This window comes from Oryctolagus cuniculus, chromosome 5 (assembly GCF_051225735.1).
Source record: "Oryctolagus cuniculus isolate XC-2025 breed Fujian yellow rabbit chromosome 5, ASM5122573v1, whole genome shotgun sequence".
NCBI classification, from domain to species: Eukaryota; Metazoa; Chordata; class Mammalia; order Lagomorpha; family Leporidae; genus Oryctolagus; species Oryctolagus cuniculus.
In genome coordinates, this window is record NC_142871.1 from 25,175,587 (window position 1) to 25,196,454 (window position 20,868).

Here is a 20,868-nt window from a genome sequence, read left to right on the forward strand (position 1 = left end):
GTGGACAGTGAGAGAGAGAGACAGAGAGAGAAAGGTCTTCCTTTGCCGTTGGATCACCCTCCAATGGCCGCCGCTGCAGCCGGCGCACCGCGCTGATCCGATGGCAGGAGCCAGGATCCAGGTGCTTTTCCTGGTCTCCCATGGGGTGCAGGGCCCAAGCACCTGGGCCATCCTCCACTGCACTCCCTGGCCATAGCAGAGAGCTGGCCTGGAAGAGGGGCAACCGGGACAGAATCCGGCGCCCCGACCGGGACTAGAACCCGGTGTGCCGGTGCCGCAAGGTGGAGGATTAGCCTATTGAGCCACGGCGCCGGCTATGGATTCTTCTTCTAATTCTCCCGCATTGTCTGTTCTTCAGACATTTCCTAGCAATTCTTGTTTTTAAAGTTTTACATATGAGAGAACTTAAAAAAGTTCATAGAAAAATGGGATTTGTCGCTCCCCCTCTTCGTGGAGGAGCAACACTAAACCCTGCCTAGGCTTCCTATCCAAGTCACGGCACCATTATGTCGCTCCCCCTCTTCATGGAGGAACGACACAGGACCCTGCGCTGTTCTTTCGTCTGCTCGGCCCTTCCCGGGTTTGCTGCTGGTTCTTCCCGGGTTGGCTACCGTCCCTTCCACCTCCGTGGAAGGGCGGTTCCCCCTGCCACATTCCCCACTTCCGCGGGGGAGCGGCACACCGCCGGCCGGCTCTCTCGGGGGCTGCACAGGTGTTCCCCTTAGATGTTCCTGGTGCATGTTGTCTCTCTCCTCCTTTATAGTCCTCTTCCACCAATCCCAACTCTGCTACCCACACGCCGAGTACGCTGCTCTCCTCCAATCAGGAGCAGGTCCTGCTGTTTATTGGTTGAACTGGAGGCAGCTGTGTAGAAGCTGTTTCTCCCTTCTCAGCGCCATATTGTGGGAGAGCAGATGCATAGAATAAGTCTTAATTCCAGTAACTTAGTCTAGTCCGGGTTGCTCCCCACAGGATTAAAAGATAAAATTATTTTGGTATGAATTTTCTTTGTAATCCACACAAGGTTTTTTCATAATACCGATTTACATGAACTTTCTATTATTATACAATTATGTATGGATTTCAATATTTTTGCATGAAAATAAACTTATCTTTTAATCCCATTTTTACACAAAATCTTTGATGTATCCTCTTTAGGATTAACTTGTTTATCTAAAAATAAAGAAACAAATAAGTGAATAAATGCAAAGAAAGGCAGGTTTTTCATTGCGTTTATGCTGAATTTATGTTATCTTGACATTTGGCATAGTTATGACACAACTTATTTTCTAAGAACATGGTTTGTGTTTCCTTCATTAAAGTCTTCTTTTGTGTCATTTGTTTTATCATTTTCTTCACAATGCTGTTATTGCCTCTGGTTTTTTTTCTTCCTTTATATCCCATTTCATGCATTTATACATGTGAAAACTACTGACTTGCACATGTTAATTTTATACCCTATTACCTTAGTATCTCAATTTCAAAGTCATTTTCTAGTTTAGTGCTTTGGATGTGTGTGGCAGATTGCAGTTTCCAAATCCAGGTACCAATGTTCATCCCATATATCCTCTCTACAATGCAACATCGCTACTCCATAAAAGTGAGGCTCCAGTTTCCCACCCCTTGGATCTGGGCAGACCTGTGACTGTAGCAGAAGTGACACTGAAATCGGACATGACCCCCTAAAATTTATACAAAAAATGTTGCCCCTTAAAGTTCCCCAGAATTGCTATCTGGGATGCCACATGTGCTACAGGAATTTGGGGTACCATACGATTTCACCATGGGCTTATTACTAAATCCTCAATATAAATAAGCCCAAGAAGGTTCTTGCCTAATATTTAGAGAAGAATTCTAAATACTGGCACAGATAAACGAGGCAGCATGGTACGTTTTAAGCCTTTATTTAGTGAGAAAGATGTATAGGAGAGTGAGAGCTTTATTTAAGACAGAGAGGTAAATAGGGGTTCATGTCGAGCACCAGGAACAAGCCACATGGCGGATCATCCAGGCCTGGAAGCCTAGGGCGGCGTGGCCCAAAGGCCATGTGCCCTGGAGGCTCTGGGCTACAGCAAAGCCCTCCTGGCAAGAGGCCAGGGAAAAGAGACGGGCCGGACACACTGTGTTCTAGGCTTTTAACCCACTTCCAAAGGGGAGTGGTTAATTACCCTGATTGGCTGGTTGGCACCCAGGTGTGGCCAGGTAGGGGGATGAGGTCACACAGGGGCATGGCAAAGGCATCAGGTAGAGGCATGGGGTCACACAAGGGCGTGGCATAGGCGTGGTCTTCCAGCTCACAAACCTAATCAGTTTTAACCTGTATCCTGCCTACTTCAACACCACGTGACTTCTGAAGCTAAGTCATATGAAGTAACAAGCCTTTCATCTGGCCCTCCTGGGGCCCAGCCATTGCAGTGTGACGAAGCTGAGCAATCACCTGGAAATGACATGTAGCCACATCGGAGGAGACCGATAAGCCAAGTGGAAAGGCCACATGTAGTTGTTCTGGTCACAGCCTCACTTGAGGACCCAGTCAACAGTAGCATCGATCATCAGGCACGTAAATGAGAGAAACTTTAGAAGACTTTAGTTGCCAACCTTCACATCACCACAGCAGACACCAGCTCACAGGCCAGCTCATTCTACCAACTCTTGCCCAAAATACAAGGTTGGTAGCAAAGTAAATGTTCTTGTTTTAAGCCACTGAGATTTTGAACAGCTTAAGGGCAATAAAAGGTAATGAAATAGGTTGTGTATATGTTGGTTTAAAATCATGCCATCTGGGACAGGTGTTTGGAGAGGCAATTTAGACTGTGTTGGCGATGTCTGCATCCTATATTGGAATGACTGGGTTGGAGTGCAGGTTCTGCTTCCAACTCTAGCTTCTTATTAATGCACACCCCGTGAGGCAGCAGTGATCACTCAAATATGGGTGACTACCACCTGTTGTGGGAGATCTAGCTGGAGTTCCTCACTACTGGCTTTGGCCTGGCTCAACTCCATCTACTTCAAGAATTTGGGGAGTGAAGCAGCAGATGGAAAATCTTTGCCTCCGTCTCTGTATCTGGCTTTGAAGTAAATAAAAATTAAAAACCTGCAGGTTGTGATAGTTTTATCTTTTTCATTTAAGTTTTTATAACTTGTGAATTTTTCTATTCTGGTGGTAGTCTAGGGATAAGAACAACATATTTGATACAAAATAAGTTTCCTCAAAATACAGTATGACAGCATTCCTCCTTCCTAGTGATAATGCATGAATAATGAAAGAATTTGATGTAACTTAAGAGGGCACATAGTCATATATCTCATGCAGACCACTGGAACCTAGACATTTTACAAAAATGGATGGTTCCTGAATTTTTTTTGTGGGGGCATTTGGTTATTATCTTTTGACATGCCCAAGTCTATCTGAGGTATCTCAGCTACTTGGTACATTTTCCAAGCAGTATAATGTGATCAATGTCATAGTAGCTTGATGTCACGTGGAATGGCTATACAATCAAGGCCATTGTGGACTAACTCATGATGTGGAATGAGAATTGAAATACCCTTAAAAAAGACAGTGAAAGCACAAGGCTGTCCTTGTAAGGTAAAAGAAGATGTGAATAGTTTTGTACCACATACCACAGACTGTACTGATGCCCTCCAGGAAAAAGGAGACCACTTCTAAGAGCTGTTATTAGCCGAATCACCACCCAAGTATGTTTATAATCATTGATTTTCTTCTCCAAAACCAAGAATCTTTTGCATACAGGCCAAATTAGTTTATGAGAGCTGCTATGGCAGAATACCACAGGAATTTTCTCACAGTTCTGGAGACTACAAGTTCAAGGTCAAGGTGTTGGGAGGTTTGTTTTCTTCTGGGGCCATCTCCTTGGCTTGCCATCAGCCCCCTTCTAATTGTGTTGTAACATGATCTCACCTCTGTGCCTGCACAATCCTGGTGTCTTTCTGTGTGTTCCAATCTTCTTGTAAGGACACCGATCAAATTAGCTTAGAGCCCAACCTATCTGCCTCATTTTAATCTAATCATCTATTTAAAGGCCCGGTCTTCAAATATTCTGAAGATCTGGGTGGGGGTGGGTGTGGGGGTGGAGGACTAAGACATAACACAGGTCAAACAGGTAAGGTAAATGTAGTTGTGAGTTCAGCCACCAACTCTGCATCCTTCAAGTATTTGACAGTAGCACTAACTTGCAGCAGTTATTCCAAGAATGGAGCTTTGCTTTTCTGTTCTGGTGGTGGCTTTCTTCATGAGCTTTCTACTTAATAGTCCCAACTTCATTAGTTAGAGAACCAATATGGGAATTCTGTCAGATGCAGTCTACGTTTCTATCAACTCGCTTTCAGACACAGGGCACACAGAATGAGTTCACCATGAGGGACTTGTCGGATCAAAATCACAACCTTTGTTTATTTTTGTTTCCAAGTTTTAGGTGTATTTTTGTGTAAGCTCCTTTCAACATTTCATAACTACTTCATTTTGTGTATCTTCTTTGTGACCTAGTCTGAAAATATGTTTCAATATGCATATCAGTTTTATATTTCTTAATGTTACATACATTTGGCTGGAATTATTTCATAGTATTTTGTAGCATGTTTTCTACACAATCATGTTTATTAACTGAACTTTTTCCCTTTCTGGAAATTTCTAATAATTTAGTGTATTAAAATTGGATATATGTTGGGCCGGCACTGTGGTGTAGCGGGTAAGGCTGCCACCTGCAGTGCCAGCATCCCAAATGGATGCCGGTTCAAGTCCCGGCTGCTCCACTTCTGATCCAGCTTTCTGCTGTGGCCTGGGAAAGCAGTAGAAGATGGCCCAAGTCCTGGGTTCCTGCATCCATGTGGGAGACCCTGAAGAAGCTCCTGGCTCCTGGCTTCAGATTAGAGTAGCTCCGGTTGTTGTGGCCAATTGGGGAGTGAACCACCAGATGGAAGACCTCTCTCTCTCTCTCTGCTTCTCCTCTGTATTATTTCTGACTTTCAAATAAATAAATAAATCTTTAAAAAATTGGATATTTTTAGTGCAAAGTATAAGCACACTTACTCACACTAGAGTGTACCTACTTTGATTATCTGTAAATAAACGATCAGGAGCATCTGAGAATCCTCTCCCTTTAGGTGATACTGGGACCTTGGCAGTGGCAAGGTCTCACTGAGGAAGTCGTTGTAGATAAGACAAAGGAAATTAAGAGAATGTGTGTACATTTGTGTGTGTGTGTGTGTGTGTGTGTGTATGGTGGGAAGACAGTCAAGGGGTAGAGGGATTTCTAGCATTTCTTGAATTTTATTATCAATTAAAATTGAATAATTTTTGAAGTGAAGGTTTTACATCACTCTTATGGACAATGAGCACCTATACTTGTTTTATGTAATATTTCATAATTTATATGACACTTCCATTTTCTACTCTAAAAATACAAAGACTTTGGAAATTAACTTTTTAAAAAAAGATTCTAAAATTATAAAAAAATCAATTTTTTAAAAATCATAAAATCATAGGAAAGAACCATGTTCAGTAAACCATTTTCAATAGGAAATAGAAACAAAATAATAAAAATAAGAAAGGAGACACAGCCAGGACTTTGAGCTGTTCCATGCAGACATCAGGTATGGGGTTGCTTGGTCTTTATTAAAGTATGAGTCTAGGGAAAGTTTCACAAGATTAAGTCAAGAGATTTAAATATCATTATTACTAACATTGCTCATTTGAGGCAATTGTGACATTATTGCAATGGGAAATATCTATTCTTCTTCTGGGGCTCACACCTGGCCCAGACTCATTACTCCAGCCACCTTTAGGACTAAATACGCACATCCCTACTCTACAGCTGCCTCTCTGCTTTTAACATGTTTCTCAACAAGAAATGCAGTCAAATTTTATTAATCTTTCTTGATTAAATGGAGTTATAATTGCAAAAATGAAAACTCAATGGCCAATTACAGCCTGAAAACTGGAGGAGAAAAAAGACGTCATTATCAATAACGAATTTGGACAGAATTCCTTAAAACACAGTGAATGTAAGATATCTTGGAAACAACTGTGTTCTGTTTTTATACATATTTATATATAAAAGATGCCCCCTCCTCCCCGAAGCTCTTGTCCTCAGGCACTGCCAATGCCTAGGGCTGGGGAGGGAGGAGTCTTCAGTGGTGGCTCAATCCAGTGCTCCCTTTTAGACCTGGATCTCATTCCAACTTGGGCTTCTCTTTCTCTTCTTCCATACCTAGAAAAACAGGCACATTAAACTCATCCAAGATGCTCACAAAAACCCTCAAATCCCCACATTTCTTCCCATCCACCCCCTGGCATCCACCGCCTTTTATGTTCTGGAAGGAAAGCCATTTACATGGTCTCCAGAAACATCCTTGGTGACGTCTCTCCCCATGCTTCCCCCTGAATCTGGACTCAAGATCTCTGGGACACTCCCTGCTCCAGTGGCTTCTGGGAGTGTGGGCTGACTACCATTGATGTCTCCACTACATTGAGGGTGCAAGGACACCCAGCTGGTCTGCTATTTAATCAGCTTCTAGCAGCAGGAGATGTGCAGCTGATGAGTTTCAAACAGACTTCATTTGTTTTTACTTTAGCTCTGCCCATTCCCAAGGCAAGCACTCTGGAATTTTTTTCCTTTTCAAAGCCCATAAAGAGCTTATGAGCCACAAGAAGTGTTTATTTCCATACCCATGTATACTTAAACTCAAGCTCCCCCTCTATTCAACCCAATCCTAGTAGAACTATGTTTTTCTTCCTGAAGGACTTGTATGTACTGGATCCGTAAGACCTTTGCCTGTTGTCTGTAATGAATAGGCAGGGATGTTTCATTTTCCTGGAGATGAAAACATTCAAGTCATTCTCATGAATTACAGTTAAATCTGGCAAATGCTTCCTGCTTCTTTTGTCCTTTGCTTGTAGTTAAGCATTTTTCTAATCTTACCAAATTCTTAGACTTTGTGTTTGTTTGTTTCTATAGCAATGACAGAATGAAACACAAAATACCACTTTGCAGGCTGTATTGGTATTCTTCTATAAACTGCAAGCTCTCTGAGGGCAGCGGCTTTAACTGTTTTGTTCTGGATTACATCCCTGACAACTAACACTGGGTCAGTCTCATGGGAATGGCTCAATTAATCTTTGTTGAATAAATTTCATAAATGTGCACATAAGGAAGGGCTCAGAAGGCTGCACTAGTGGAAAAGCGGTAGGAAAAAAAATGGACTCCACAGTATAAAAAAAACAAAAAACAAAAAACAAAAAAAAACAAACAAAAACAACAAAACCCAGAGGGTCACAATGATAAGGACAGCATCAAAAAGGTCCCCAAATCCTAGCTACTAGTATGTGCATGGTGGGGTCAGAAGGTGGTGTTGCAATGTGGGTAACAGGTTCTGGGCAGGTGTCCTCAGAAAGTCTTTTATGTCTGGTTTTCATGACTAAGGAACTGGCAGAGGTCGCTAACACTTTTTCCAAAGGACTTCTCAGAAATCATATTAAGGAACATTTCAAATTGAGGAGTAAGGGCAGTGGAAAGGAGAAAGTATGATCTGCCTTAGTTGTTGGGTAACCAAGGCAAACCCAGGGAACACAACACAGACCATGTGAACAGCACGCGTGACCTCAGTGCCTAGTCCTGTCCCATGTTCCCTCTCCTGTGGAGAAGCTATCAGGGACTGATGGCAGTTCGCTTTTGCTTTTTCAAGTCTGCTTCCTCCAATGCTGTTCTGCTGCGGAAGGGTTGACTTGGCAGTGATGGTGGAATCTTCCAAACAAGGCGCTAGGGAGAACAGGGTTGTTCAGGGACCTACTGAGGGCAAATGGCTCCCCACCTACTGGAGTTTGGCAGTTGTGAGGTAGAGGGAAAAATTCGACAGCTGTAAATAACGTTTGGAGGAACTAGAGGCATCATTTCCATGTAAAGCCCACAAAGAGACCTGTCAGAAAACTGAGGCAGGGCACATCTGTGGGAACAGGAGGGGCAAGGCTGAGGACCCTGAGGGAGTCTGTAGCCTGTGCTTCCCCCAGCATGGGAGGGGGGCTCCACCAGGGGGCAGTGCTCCAAGTTGCTGGGCCTGCTGGCCTGGATAGGTGTTTGGAGGAGAAAAGGGGTGGTGTCTGTTCATCTAAGCCTGACAGTCACCTCCTCTCACTCCTCCCCTCTTGCCCGCTTCCTCTGCCCTCACCTTATCCTTTCTCTTTGGGCCACTTTTCATTTCTGGACTTGTAAAATTCCACTTGAATGTAACAGGTCACCTCTGACAGACTGACAGACTCACTTGAACTGGGACAGACTCTTCGTTGTAGTACTGAAATACGTCAGCTTATTGGTTAACTGGTGTCCCCTAAATCCATATGTTGATGTCCTAATCCTCAGCACCTCAGAATGCGAGACAGTTCCAAAGATGTGACGGAACATGTTGATCATGGATCCAATCACCATTTCAGCAGAAGGTAAACAGAGAGAGGGGTTATCCAGGGAGGAACTGCCAAGGATCCCCTGTCTGACAACTTGTACCTCCATGAACTGTACGGGAGTCTAATGTGGTTTTTGAAAAATTTTTTAATCATTTATTTATTTGAAAGGTAGAGGTAGAGAGGGAGGGAGTGAGGGAGGGAAGAGATCGATTTTCCATTTGCTGATTAACTTCCCAAAGGGCTGCAATGATCAAGGTTGGGCCAGATGGAAACCAGGAGCCAAGAACTCCATCAGGGTCTCCAGTGTGGGTGCAGGGACCAAGTACTTGGGCCATCTTTTGCTGCTTGCCCAGGTGCATGAGCAGGGAGCTTGATCAGAAGTGGAGCAGCTGGGACTCAAACTGGTGTCCATATAGGATGCCTGTGTTGCAGATGGCAGTTTAACCCTTGGGGCCACAATGCTGGCCCTGTTTTTTGAGAATTTTATACCAGTAGGATCACCGCCAGTCTGGACTGAGAGGGACGGAAGCAGGATGAAGTGAGGGACCAGTGACTCTAATGATGGTTCAGACACCAGCTTCTCCTTGGATCCAGAGGTTAGGGTTGTTGTTACCAATGGCCAGGAAGACAGAGCCACAGCCTCATCCCTGGTGAGACTTGCGGACATAGAACCCACCCCAGGACTACTCTCAAGCCTTAAAATCTAATGAGACTTTTCCCTGCTGGCTTTCAGACATACTTGAGAACCATGACCCCATTTCCCCTGCCATTTCTCTCTTTTGAAATGAGACTGTGTATCCTATGCCTGGCCCAGCACTTCAGTTTTGCAGGTTCACACGCAACTACAGACCATTTTTGCTTCAGGATGACTCCTACCCTGCGTGTTATCCATTCCTGATTTATTTAAAAAATTTTTGCATTAGGCTGGCACCGCGGTTCACTAGGCTAATCCTCCGCCTAGCAGCGCCGGCACACCGGGTTCTAGTCCCGGTCGGGGCGCCGGATTCTGTCCCGGTTGCCCCTCTTCCAGGCCAGCTCTCTGCTGTGGCCAGGGAGTGCAGTGGAGGATGGCCCAGGTGCTTGGGCCCTGCACCCCATGGGAGACCAGGAAAAGCACCTGGCTCCTGGCTCCTGCCATCGGATCAGCGCGGTGCGCTGGCCGCAGCACGCCGGCCGTGGCGGCCATTGGAGGGTGAACCAACGGCAAAGGAAGACCTTTCTCTGTTTCTCTCTCTCTCACTGTCCACTCTGCCTGTCAAAAAATAAAAAAAAAATAAAATAAAAAAAATTTTTGCATTAAAAGTTGATGATGGAAGATTTTTGGGGTCACTGGGAGGGACTGAATATGTTTTGCATGTGCGAAGGACATGAAGTTAAGAGAGGGTGGAATGTTATGGGCTGAGCCCTGTTCCCAAATCCATACGTTGAAGTCCTAACTCTCAGTTGCTCAAAATGCGAACATATTTGGAACTGGTCTTTACAAAGTTAAAAAGAGGCCATCAGGAAGGACCCTAATCAAATATGACTGTGTTCTATGAGAAGAGGAAAGTTTGAAACAGTCTCATCTATGGAGAATAGCAGGTGAACATAAAGACAGACAAATATAAATCAAAGAGAGGGGCCTGTAACAGATCCCTCCCTCACAGTTCTCACAAGGAACAAATCCTGCCAATCTTTGATTTTTCCAGAAATGAGAGTCAGTGAATTTCTATTGTTTCAGTTGCCCAGTTTGTCGTAATTTGTTGCAGCAGCACCAACAAACTGAAATGCCTTCCACGAAGCCATCCTGAGTTACTCTTCCTTTTGAAAGAACAAATACTTGGCTATTAATTTAGCCTATTTTAAGGATTTTAAAAAATATTTATTTATTTATTTGAAAGGCAGAGTCACAGAGAGCAGAGGCAGAGAGAGAGAGAGAAGTTGTCCATTCACTGGTTCCCTCACTAAATGGAAGCAATAGCTGGAGCTGCGCCCATCCAAAGCCAGGAGCCAGGAGCTTCTGGGTCTCCCAAGCCAGTACAGGGGCCCAAGAACTAAGTTGATCATCTATCACTTTCCCAGGCCATAGCAGAGAGCTGGATCAGAAGTGGAGCAGCCGGGACTCAAACTAGCATTCTATGGGATGCCGGCACTCCGGGCAGCTTTACCAACTTTGCCACAGTGCTGGTCCCTGAAGGGGCTTTTTTTTTTTTTTTTTTTTTTTTTTTTTTTTTTTTTTTGACAGGCAGAGTGGACAGTGAGAGAGAGAGACAGAGAGAAAGGTCTTCCTTTGCCGCTGGTTCACCCTCCAATGGCCGCCGCTGCAGCCGGCGCACCGCGCTGATCCTGGCAGGAGCCAGGAGCCAGGTGCTTTTCCTGGTCTCCCATGGGGTGCAGGGCCCAAGCACCTGGGCCATCCTCCACTGCACTCCCTGGCCATAGCAGAGAGCTGGCCTGGAAGAGGGGCAACCGGGACAGAATCCGGCGCCCCAACCGGGACTAGAACCCGGTGTGCCGGCGCCGCAAGGTGGAGGATTAGCCTATTGAGCCACGGCGCCGGCTCCTGAAGGGGCTTTTTAAAAGCTCATATTCCAAGGGCTGGTGTTGTGGCACAGTGGGGTAAGTTGCTGCCTGTAATGCCAGCATCCCATATGGGCACCACTTCAAGTCTAGGCTACTCCACTTCTGATCCAGCTCCCTGCTAATGACCCTGGGAAGGCAGTGAAGATGGTTCAGGTGCTTGGGTCCCTGATACCCACGTGGAAGACCTGGAGGGAGTTCTCTTGGCTCCTGGATTCAATTGTTGCAGTCATTTCGGGTGTGAACCAATGGAGGAAGGATTTCTTTCCACTTCTCTCTGTAACTCTGCCTTTCAAATAAATAAATAAATCTTTAAAAATATCCAGTTGGCTTACTTTGCAATATTATAGGCTAGGTCTGTGGTTCTAAGTGACATTTCTGAGCCATCATGTGCTTGGACCTGAACTGCCTTCAGTTAAAGGAAAAGTAAGTGCAGATGATTTCTAATCTCCTTTGCAAGTATAAGATTCTGTAATAATATGTTTTTTTACTTGACGTTTTAGGTAACATACATAACAAAATAGTGGAAGCTGACCTTAAGAAAACATTATAGGGGGTCAGTGCTGTGGCATAGCAGGCTAAGCCTCCATCTGCGGTGCTGGCATCCCATATGGGCACTGGTTTGAGTCCTGACTGCTCCACTTCCGATCCGTCTCTCTGCTGTAGCCTGGGAAAGCAGTAAAAGATGGCCCAAATCCTTGGGCCCCTGAACCCACATGGAAGACTCAGAAGAAGTGCCTGGCTCCTGGCTTCGGATCAGCCCAGCTCTGACTGTTGCAACCATCTGGTGAGTGAACCAAATGGAAGATCTTTCTCTCTGTTTCTCCCTCTCCCTCTGTAACTCTAACTCTCAGATAAATAAATCTTTAAAAATCATTATGGAAGAAAGGAAGATACTTAAAATAAAGCAGTCTTTCTTCTTGGTGGGAATTTATAGTAGTTGGTATATAGTCATCAGGATTGTAATATTGTACTCCATGTACTCAATTCTCTCTCTCTCTCTCACACCACACACACACACACACGCACACACACACACACAAACATTTAATCATCAGTTCCAAACCCAACTACTTATGGGACCAGGCAGCTACTATGACTGAGTAAAGTGGCCCAGTGAAAATGAGGGAAAAGGGCACCAGATGCTCAATTCTCATCTATTGTTGCTACAGGAGGACAGTGGGCTTAGTGTTTGAGATCTTCAAATATTTGCTAAGAAGCTAAAAATCTGGCTGCCAGGTGAAATCTTCCAACAATTCTACTATGTAGGCCTGACAAAACTTCTTGGTGAGCAAAACTGGGGGAAGGCCATTTGTGACCCTTCTTATAAAGGAGGAAGACGCCCACTTGACACAAAACATCAGCTTCTGCAAAATCAATGAGATGAATGCAGCAGAATTAATCTCCATACCCAGAGTGAGCTGGAAAAGGCTGGTTAGTCTTAACTGGTGCAGAAAATGGTACCAATGGAATTGGACAGTTCATCCCCCCAACCTCACTTTCATTATTCATTTTTAACGCCTCATTCAAAGTTGCTACAAAGCCCTATTCTTTTAATCTAGATCAGATCTTTATCTCTCCTGGTCTTCAGCCCATCTTCTTAGAGTAGCTGTAGAACATGGTCCAGTGCCTGTCAGAATCAAATCAAGGGGAGCCGGGCAGTCATCAGCACTTCCTCAATGACATATACTGGACATAGTAACTTAAATTGAAATACAGCTTCTCTCCTGGGAAGATGAGGAAAGTTTACATTTTGCCCTCAAAATACTTTTGTAAGTTTACTAAATACATCTATAAAATCATCCATGGGGAAAGATTACTATTTACGTCAAAGAGAGGAGAGCACTGTTAAAAGATTAATTTCTGGTCCTTCAAGCTGTGTTTTGAACTGAATAAAAAATTGGCCATGTTTTCTAACAGACTAGTTATTAAAATCAAAAGCTGCTGAGAAAAGAAAGCTTCAACTTCCTCTGGGCCCTTGAACGTAGGCTATACCCTTATTCATACACCCTTAGAAGACCCCCACCCAAAAAAACCTGATTGAATAACCACGAATGACTGCTCTGCTTGTCTGATTGGATTAAGCTCTTGGCATGATATCTGGCACAAAGAAGGATGCTCAGTATTGATGGAACCCCGTCCATCAACTGGTGGTGCCTAGAATTCTGTGACTTTTGTTAGAAGAGCTATCCAGAGCTATCTAAAAATTCCCAAACCATCCTGTCTAGATATATTTGCATGCAGGACTCAGATGTCTACACTGTCTGTGTTGTCACTTTCTCCACCTTCCAACTGTTACGTGATCTTACACACACTTTGGACAAGTTGTGCACAACTTGGTAAGATAATGTGCCTTGCCAAGATGGAGGCTCTGCCACAGATGGAAACACAAGAGAAGTGGAGGATTGGTTAAGAGGGTCTTCGAACAGTGAACCTTTACAGGACAGTCACCAGAACCATTCTGCCCTGCTTAGAGAGCCTCTGAGGTGACTACACCCACACAAAAGATGACACAGAATGTGGACATCTGGGTGACACTTAATGAGGTTGTTTGGTTACATTTAATAACTTCTTGATTTAATTCAGGGTCCCTTTAAAAAAGCATTCTGTTAATCAGGGCAAGCTTCCCCAAATATTTTTCTGTTAACATTGTATTTTTTCCTATTATTCCTATAAAATTCTATAGATATACTCCTTTCTTCTTTATTTATTTATTTTATTATTTGAAAGCAGAGTTACATGGGAAGAGAGAGAGACAGAGAGAGGGAGAAGTAGGGAGATAGAGATCTTCCATCTGCTGGTTCAGTCCCCAAATGGCTGCAACAGCCAGGGTTGGGCCAGGCTGAAGCCAGAAACCAGGAGCCAGGAGCTTCATCTGGATGTCCCACGTGGGCACAGGGGTCCAAGAACTTGGGTGATCTCCCACTGTTTTTCCAGGTATATTAGTAGGGAGCTGGATTGGAAATGCAGCAGCCGAGACTCAAACCAGTATCCTATGATGCCAGCGTTGTAGGTGATGGCTTAACCCATTATGCCACAGCACTGGCCCCTCCTTTCCTCTTTAGATTTGGGTGTTTCACTAGCTGAAAAGACTAAGTGGGTAGTAAACCTTTGAGGTGAAACTGCTAGCAGCTGTTAAATTAATATTGTAGTTATAAAAATAAAACTCTTCCAAAGAGACCCTGTGTAAAGGATACGAGAAAAGTCTGTGGAATTCTCCCTCAGATTCTGCAAACATTCTCACAGGCAGCAAGTGTCCTGTTTTATGTTCCCCCAAACAATACTTACTTCTCTGTGTATCCCAGATGTAGTTGTTCAGAACTTCTCCCAGAAGGTACAGAAAATTCATTAAGATGGTTGTAGACCCAAAGAAGATGATTCTGGCTCCCTGGCCGATGTGTTCCAGGAAAGGGTACACCCACATGCCAGTGACATGGTGCACCCAGCACACCCTGCAGGGGATTGGAGAGGAGACAAGACACAAGTTACTCTCACGCAATGTCAGAGCTGCTGGTACAAATTTACCATCTCAGCACTTGCTGGTTGCAAGGTTGTTGCTACATTGAGGAGTACAAGACGCTTCATGGTTGTTTGTTTTATTTTCTGTTTTGTTTTGCAAGCATTTTAGGCTCACTGAAGAGGCAGAAAAAAGTTCACAGAATTCCACACGTCCATCACTCAGCTCCCACCTCGTTACCACCTTGCGTAATTCTTAGACAATGACAAAAACTAATGTACTGACATTGGTACTAATATTAACTAAACTGCAGACTTCATGTGGAATTCCCTGGTATTGCCATTAATGTCCTTTTTCATACAGGATCTCCTCTAGGATCCCACAGTGTTACTGAGTGACACGTCGCCTGTAACCTGGCACTGTAACACTGTTAACACGTGCCAGTAACCCTGGCAGTTACTCAGTCTTTCCTTGTCTTTGATGACAGGTGAAGGGTTTTGGTCAGGTATCTGTAATTGTTTTTTTTTTTTAAATACTGTTATGCAATCTTTTAAATTTCTTCTCTAAAAACAATACAGCATTAGGCAACCAAATGATATTAAAATGTACACAAGTCCATGCCAAGTATCTTCCTTTATTGTCTCCCAACCAGATATCAACATGAATTCTGCACACAGGTGGAAGCATCCCATAACCTGGCTGATAGCAGATTTCCCCTCCTCTGAACTTTGGATCTCATATTTATGTCATTCCCCTCCAATTTAAACCCTTACTTGTCTGTAATCACTCTATTTGTATTCTGAAGATATTTTTGGCTCAATGGGAATAGCAACATCAGTAATCACCACTGCTTTCAAAAGTTTACTCAGCATGTTTGCTTCACAGACTCGGGCCTAACACAGCTTCTAACAGCTTTTCGCCAAAATATTCTGGGGGCCAGCACTGTGGCATAATGTGTAAAGCCGCCGCCTGCAGTGCCAGCGTCCCATATGGGCGCTGGTTCCAGTCCCAGCTGCTTCACTTCCGATCCAGCTCTCTGAAATGGCCTGGGAAAGCAGAAGATGGCCCAAGTCCTTGGAAGAAGCTCCTGGCTCCTGGCTTCAGGTTGGCACAGTTCTGTTCACTGTGGCCACTGTGGCCAATTGGGGAGTGAACCAGCAGATGGAAGACCTCCCTCTCTCTCTCTCTCTCTCTCTCTCTCTCTGCCTCTCCTCTCTGTGTAACTCTGACTTTCAAATAAATCTTAAAAAAATATTCTAGCTTATTATATCAAAGGTTGTCAATTTTGATGGCTAAATGAAACAAATTATTTTATTGGGAATAATGATTGCTTTTTTACTTAATGTTTTTGGGGTAATTTTCCATATCTTCTATGCCTTCAGTCTGTTTTTTTTTTTTTTTGACAAAACACTATATATGCAGAAACACTGATACACATAGGTATTTTGTTTTTGTTTTTGTTTATTGAGTTTTAAAAACTTCAGCTCACACAAATAAGGAAGAACATGCAGTTTTTGTCTTTCTGTCTCTGGCTTATTTCACCCAGCACGATGTCCTCTACTTGCAACCATCCTGACACATATGATACAATTTCATTTTTTATAGATATTACTACACTGTGTATGTGTGTGTGTGTGCGGCAGCTTAACCCACTGTACCACAACACTAAATATATTAAATGACACTGAATTATATACTTAATATGACTAAAATGTGTATTATACAATAAAAAATTTTCATGGGGCAGACACAGGGAATAAAACGTCTGAGCAGTGCTTGGCTAGAGAAAGTGATTAGCAAAGGAAGAGCAAGAAACATAGCCTTGGAGCAAAGAGGCAGTCATCAGGCACAGCCAGGTCTGCCTGAGCAACAGTCCAAACAAAAAGATTAAAAAAAACACAACTCAAAAAATAGGCCATGTTAGTCACAAATTTTTACAGTGAAGCTAAAGCCTTTGTAAGAATCAGCAGAAATTAAGATTGTTACAGGACTACCTACGAGATTCTCAGGCATCACATTTTTTTTCATATTAGCTGCTTAAATTTGCCTTAATTAATGTGAAAAGGTGTTGTGCACCCATCATGTGGTTTGCTAACTTGCATGGAGATCATATACAATGTTCCTCAAATTTAATGCCATAAAACTGTAATTGATTTTGCAGATCAATTTATAAAATTATAATCTGACTTACTGTAAAACTATTTCCTCAATTAGGCCAACTGGGAGCAATTCAAATTTCAAATGTTAATTAGATGTTTTATACCTGTTCTTGGTATTGTACTAGCTGTTGACTGAAAGAATCATTGTCAGCTTTTGCTATCATCTCTGATGGCAGTCCTGAAGTCTACCTCTCAGATGTTGTTTGCAATGTACTTTCACCTCTATAGAATCTTCTTATAATACCAAATAGCTTTAACTACAACCATTATTGCATCCTATCTAGCTTTACATGATTCCTGAATTTTTACATCTCCAGCCTGGAACCCACCCCTGAACTCCAGAATTCCACAACCAACTGCCTACTGCATATGTCCTCTTGGAGGTCTAACAGGCATTTCAAGTCAACCTTTCCATACGATCACTTTCTTCCTTGCTCTCTGATTCTTGCAAATCCCTAGTCACTTACTTACCTTGGTCACCCAATGGCAAATATACTTCTTACATATCTTTCATTCTCAAATCACTGACCACTACATTAATCTAACAGCTTGGGGAAGAAAATAGTAAATTAAAAAAATTATTTGGAAGGCAGACACAGAGAATATTTGCGTGTGTGTGTGTGTGTGTGTGAGAGAGAGAGAGAGAGAGAGAGAGAGAGAGAGAGAATATTACATCACATCATCTGGTTCACCCTCAAATGCCTACAATTGTCAGGGCCAAATCCAGACCCTGGAAATTTAACCTGCTTCGCCCACATGGATGAGTGACAGGACCCCAGTTACTTAAGCCATTACCACTATTCCCCAGGGTCTGCATTAGCAGTAACCAGGAATCAGGAGCTCCAGCCAGGTACTCTTATGTGGATAAAGGTGTCTTAACTGGTGTCTTATCTGCTAGGCCAAGCGCTCAACCCCGTAGTCAACTTTGACACTCCTTCTCACAACCCACATCCCAATCCTTCCTTAGAGCCTACCAGTGCTGTTGCATACATCCAACATACCTACTTCTCACCACTGCCTCCACTATCATCTGAATTCCAGTCATCATTACCTCTCACCAGAACCAAGGCAAATTGCTTCCCATCTGTTTGCATTTGCCCCTGCTACATCTTTCCTACAGGCTGTTTGCATGGGAATACCCAGTTCTGTCTGGATTCAAAGCAAGTCAGGCAACACCTCTATTCTGGCCAGAACTCTTGTTTCCTTCCTTAGAATAAAACCCAGTGTCCTTAAAGGTCCTTCAAGGCCCCAACTGAGCTTGCTCAGTAGTTTGCTGACTTCATCTCCTGCAATTCCCCCCCCCCCCCACCCTTGTTCTTTCCACTCCTTGGCATTCCTTGAGCTGGTTCTCCTGCCTGGAATAGTACCCCTTGGCCTCCTCCCCCCAACATTTCAAGCCTCCCTTGTGGTTTTGACACAAATGTCACCTTTTCTTTTTTTTCAACTTTTATTTAATAAATATAAATTTCCAAAGTACAAATTTTGAATTATAGCTGCTTTTCCCTCCTTGCCTGGCCACTGTACCTAAGAATTAAAGCCTTTATCCTGAAACTCCTATTAGCTACCCTTTATTTGCCCCATTGTTGTTTAATATACCACACAGGTATGTTTCAGAGATACTGCTGGTTGGGTTCCAGACTTCTGCAGCGAAGCACTATTGCAATAAAGTGAGTCACATAAATTTTTATTTCTCAGTCCTTATAAAAAAAGTTATGTCTGGTGACAGCACCACAGCACAGTAGGTTAATCCTTCGTCTGTGGCACTGGCATCACATATGGGTGCTGGTTCTAGTCCCGGCAGCTCCTCTTCCAATCTAGTGGGTAAAGCCACCACCTGCAGTGCGAACATCCCATATGGGCACCGGTTCAAGTCCCAGCTGCTCCACTTCCAATCCAGCTTTCTGCTGTGGCCTGGGAAAGCAGCAGAAGATGGCCCAAGTCCTTGGGCCCCTGCACCCACATGGGAGACTGGGAAGAGGTATCTGGCTCCTGGCTTCGGATCGGCACAGCCCCGGCAGTTCACTCCATTTGGGGAGTGAACCAATGGAAGACCTTTCTCTCTGTCTCTCTCTCTCTCACTGTCTGTAATTCTACCTCTCAAATAAATAAACAAAGTCTTTTAAAAAAGTTATGTTTATGTGTATACTATAATGTAATCTCTTGAGTGTGCAACAGCATTATGTCTAAAAAACGATGGACAGAGGGAATCAATACAGTGACTAGGTATGAGGCTCTGGTGATAACAGTGTCTTGTCTTTTTATAATTATCGGAAAAGTTATGGAGCCAGCTCTGTGGTGTAGCAGGTAAAGCCTCTATCTGTGACACCAGCATCCCATATCAGTGCCAGTTCATGCCCCGGCTGCTCCACTGCCAATCCAGCTTCCTGCTAATAGCCCAGGAAAAGCATTGGAAGATGGCCCAAGTGCTTGGGCAAGGATTTCAACAGGCTGCACTCACACAACCGCACAAGGTATAGGGCATTGTTCGACTAGTAGTGTTGTTTTTAAGTTTCATAGTAGAACACATTAAGGACAGAGATCCTATGTGGGGAGCATGTACCCAGTGACTCCCATTGTTGATTTAACAATTGGCACTCTTATTTATGACGTCAGCAATCACCCGAGACTCTTGCTATGAGCTGTCTAGGCTATGGAAGCCCCTTGAGTTCATCGTGAAACTCTTTCAAAAACACAATATTTAAAAATAAAAAAGGTCCTACTGAAGAAAGCAAGAATAAAAGTGTAGCATACATCACTCTTCCCCCAGATCCAAGGAGAGACAGCACCTCGGGAGGGAAGAGCAAACGGAATCCCTATGCCAGGACACCAACTCTGGGGCCCATATCTGTGGAGTGAATATTTGTAACTTCTATAGCCAGATGGCCTCTGTCACCCATGTCTCAAGGGCTGGCAAAAAGTGAAATTGCCTGCACGGAGGCCAGGAGAGGGAGTTTAGCATCACACTTCACATTTCTGATTTCTGCCAAGGCCTGGCACTTGATAAAGCCAAGAGCCTATACCCTCTGCTTGGTGCTCACAGACTGAGCCCTTAGACTAGCCTGGTACCAGCAGGAGACCTGTACTTTGGGGGTAAGACTCATTATGGTGAGCTTCACTGCTGACCTCTGGTGGTCTTGGGGGATACCCCCAGGACACTGGAGAGACCTGTGACTGTGGGACCCATGTGCGACAAGCCTGGGTTGCTAGAGTGCTGCCTTTATTACTCTCCTCTAACCTTGAGAAGACAGCAAGTGGTCATGGGTCTGTGTCTTGGAACCCAGTGCTGTGCCAGTAAAGCTTAAAACTGGACAGATCCTAATGGTTTCAGTGCCTAGGCAAGTGCCAATGGATAGAACCTCTGCACTTATCCTAGTATCAGGCAGAGACCTGCATTCTGGTGAGCAGATGTGTTTCAGCATGTCTCACTACCAGCCCCTTTCAGGCATGGTGTGTACCGCAAAGACTGCATGGGGCCTCGGTCCACTTCAGGCCTACTTGAGTAGGTTGCCTTTGTTACAACATCTACAACTTTGGCCAGACAGAGAGAAACCACAGGACTATTTGGTGATTCAGAGCCAGGGTGATAAAACCTAGCATTGAGCAGATCCTATCAGTCTCTGCTCTAGGCCAGTGCCTGCAGACAGAACCCCTGGACCTACCTCAGTGCTCAGTGAAGTTCCCTGGTCTTTAGTAAGCATTCTCATACCTCAGCCAACAGGACAAGTGGCTGAGATGTGTAGCAGCAGGCAATGAGTCCACCTCAGCAGCAAACACATCATAGCAGGGTGAGCTTTGGCCCCACCCCCAGGCTGTACTGGTTTGGGTGGGCAGGGGCTCCTGATGTGACCTAGCATTGTGGAATTATGTGGACACTGGACAAGAAGTCTGAACCTACTGAAGGTCCAGGAAGAGGCTTGTGGGACAGATTATCCCCTTTTAGGCACTTTCACAATTCATACAGAACAATACACCAACTGCAGAATTGGGACGAATTTGAGTTTAGGGGGTACTATAAGACTATATTGATGTAAAAACATCAATAGTGGACCTGAGGCAAACCATGACTGAGGGAGTGATCTGGTGCTGAAAGAGCAGACGTGCTTACAGGCTCAGAGAAAATGAATAGACTGCTTAGATTTTCTAGAAGGGACAGCCACAGACAAGCAGATTACTGTAACTAATCTTTCAAAGCACAGACAACATTGTGTACCAACAAGCACCAAGAACTTGCAGGGAACTGTGGCCTCACCTAAAGAGCAAAGTAAGTGCCAGAAACA

At 44.0% G+C, this 20,868-nt stretch overlaps 1 protein-coding gene across 4 annotated transcripts in view; it reads right to left on the reverse strand.

Annotated features, from left to right (window-relative positions):
- Positions 1-20,868, reverse strand: part of AIG1 (androgen induced 1) — a 358,237-nt gene that overhangs the window by 15,029 nt on the left and 322,340 nt on the right. For 2 of the 4 annotated variants that reach the window (XM_070073475.2, XM_070073476.2), the window contains one exon: positions 14,264-14,427. In XM_070073475.2, the coding sequence (XP_069929576.1) occupies positions 14,264-14,427 (164 nt within the window). Of the gene's footprint in view, positions 1-5,270; positions 6,231-14,263; positions 14,428-20,868 lie in introns of those variants that run through there. The other 2 variants (XM_017345402.4, XM_002714854.6) reach the window with 2 other exon arrangements.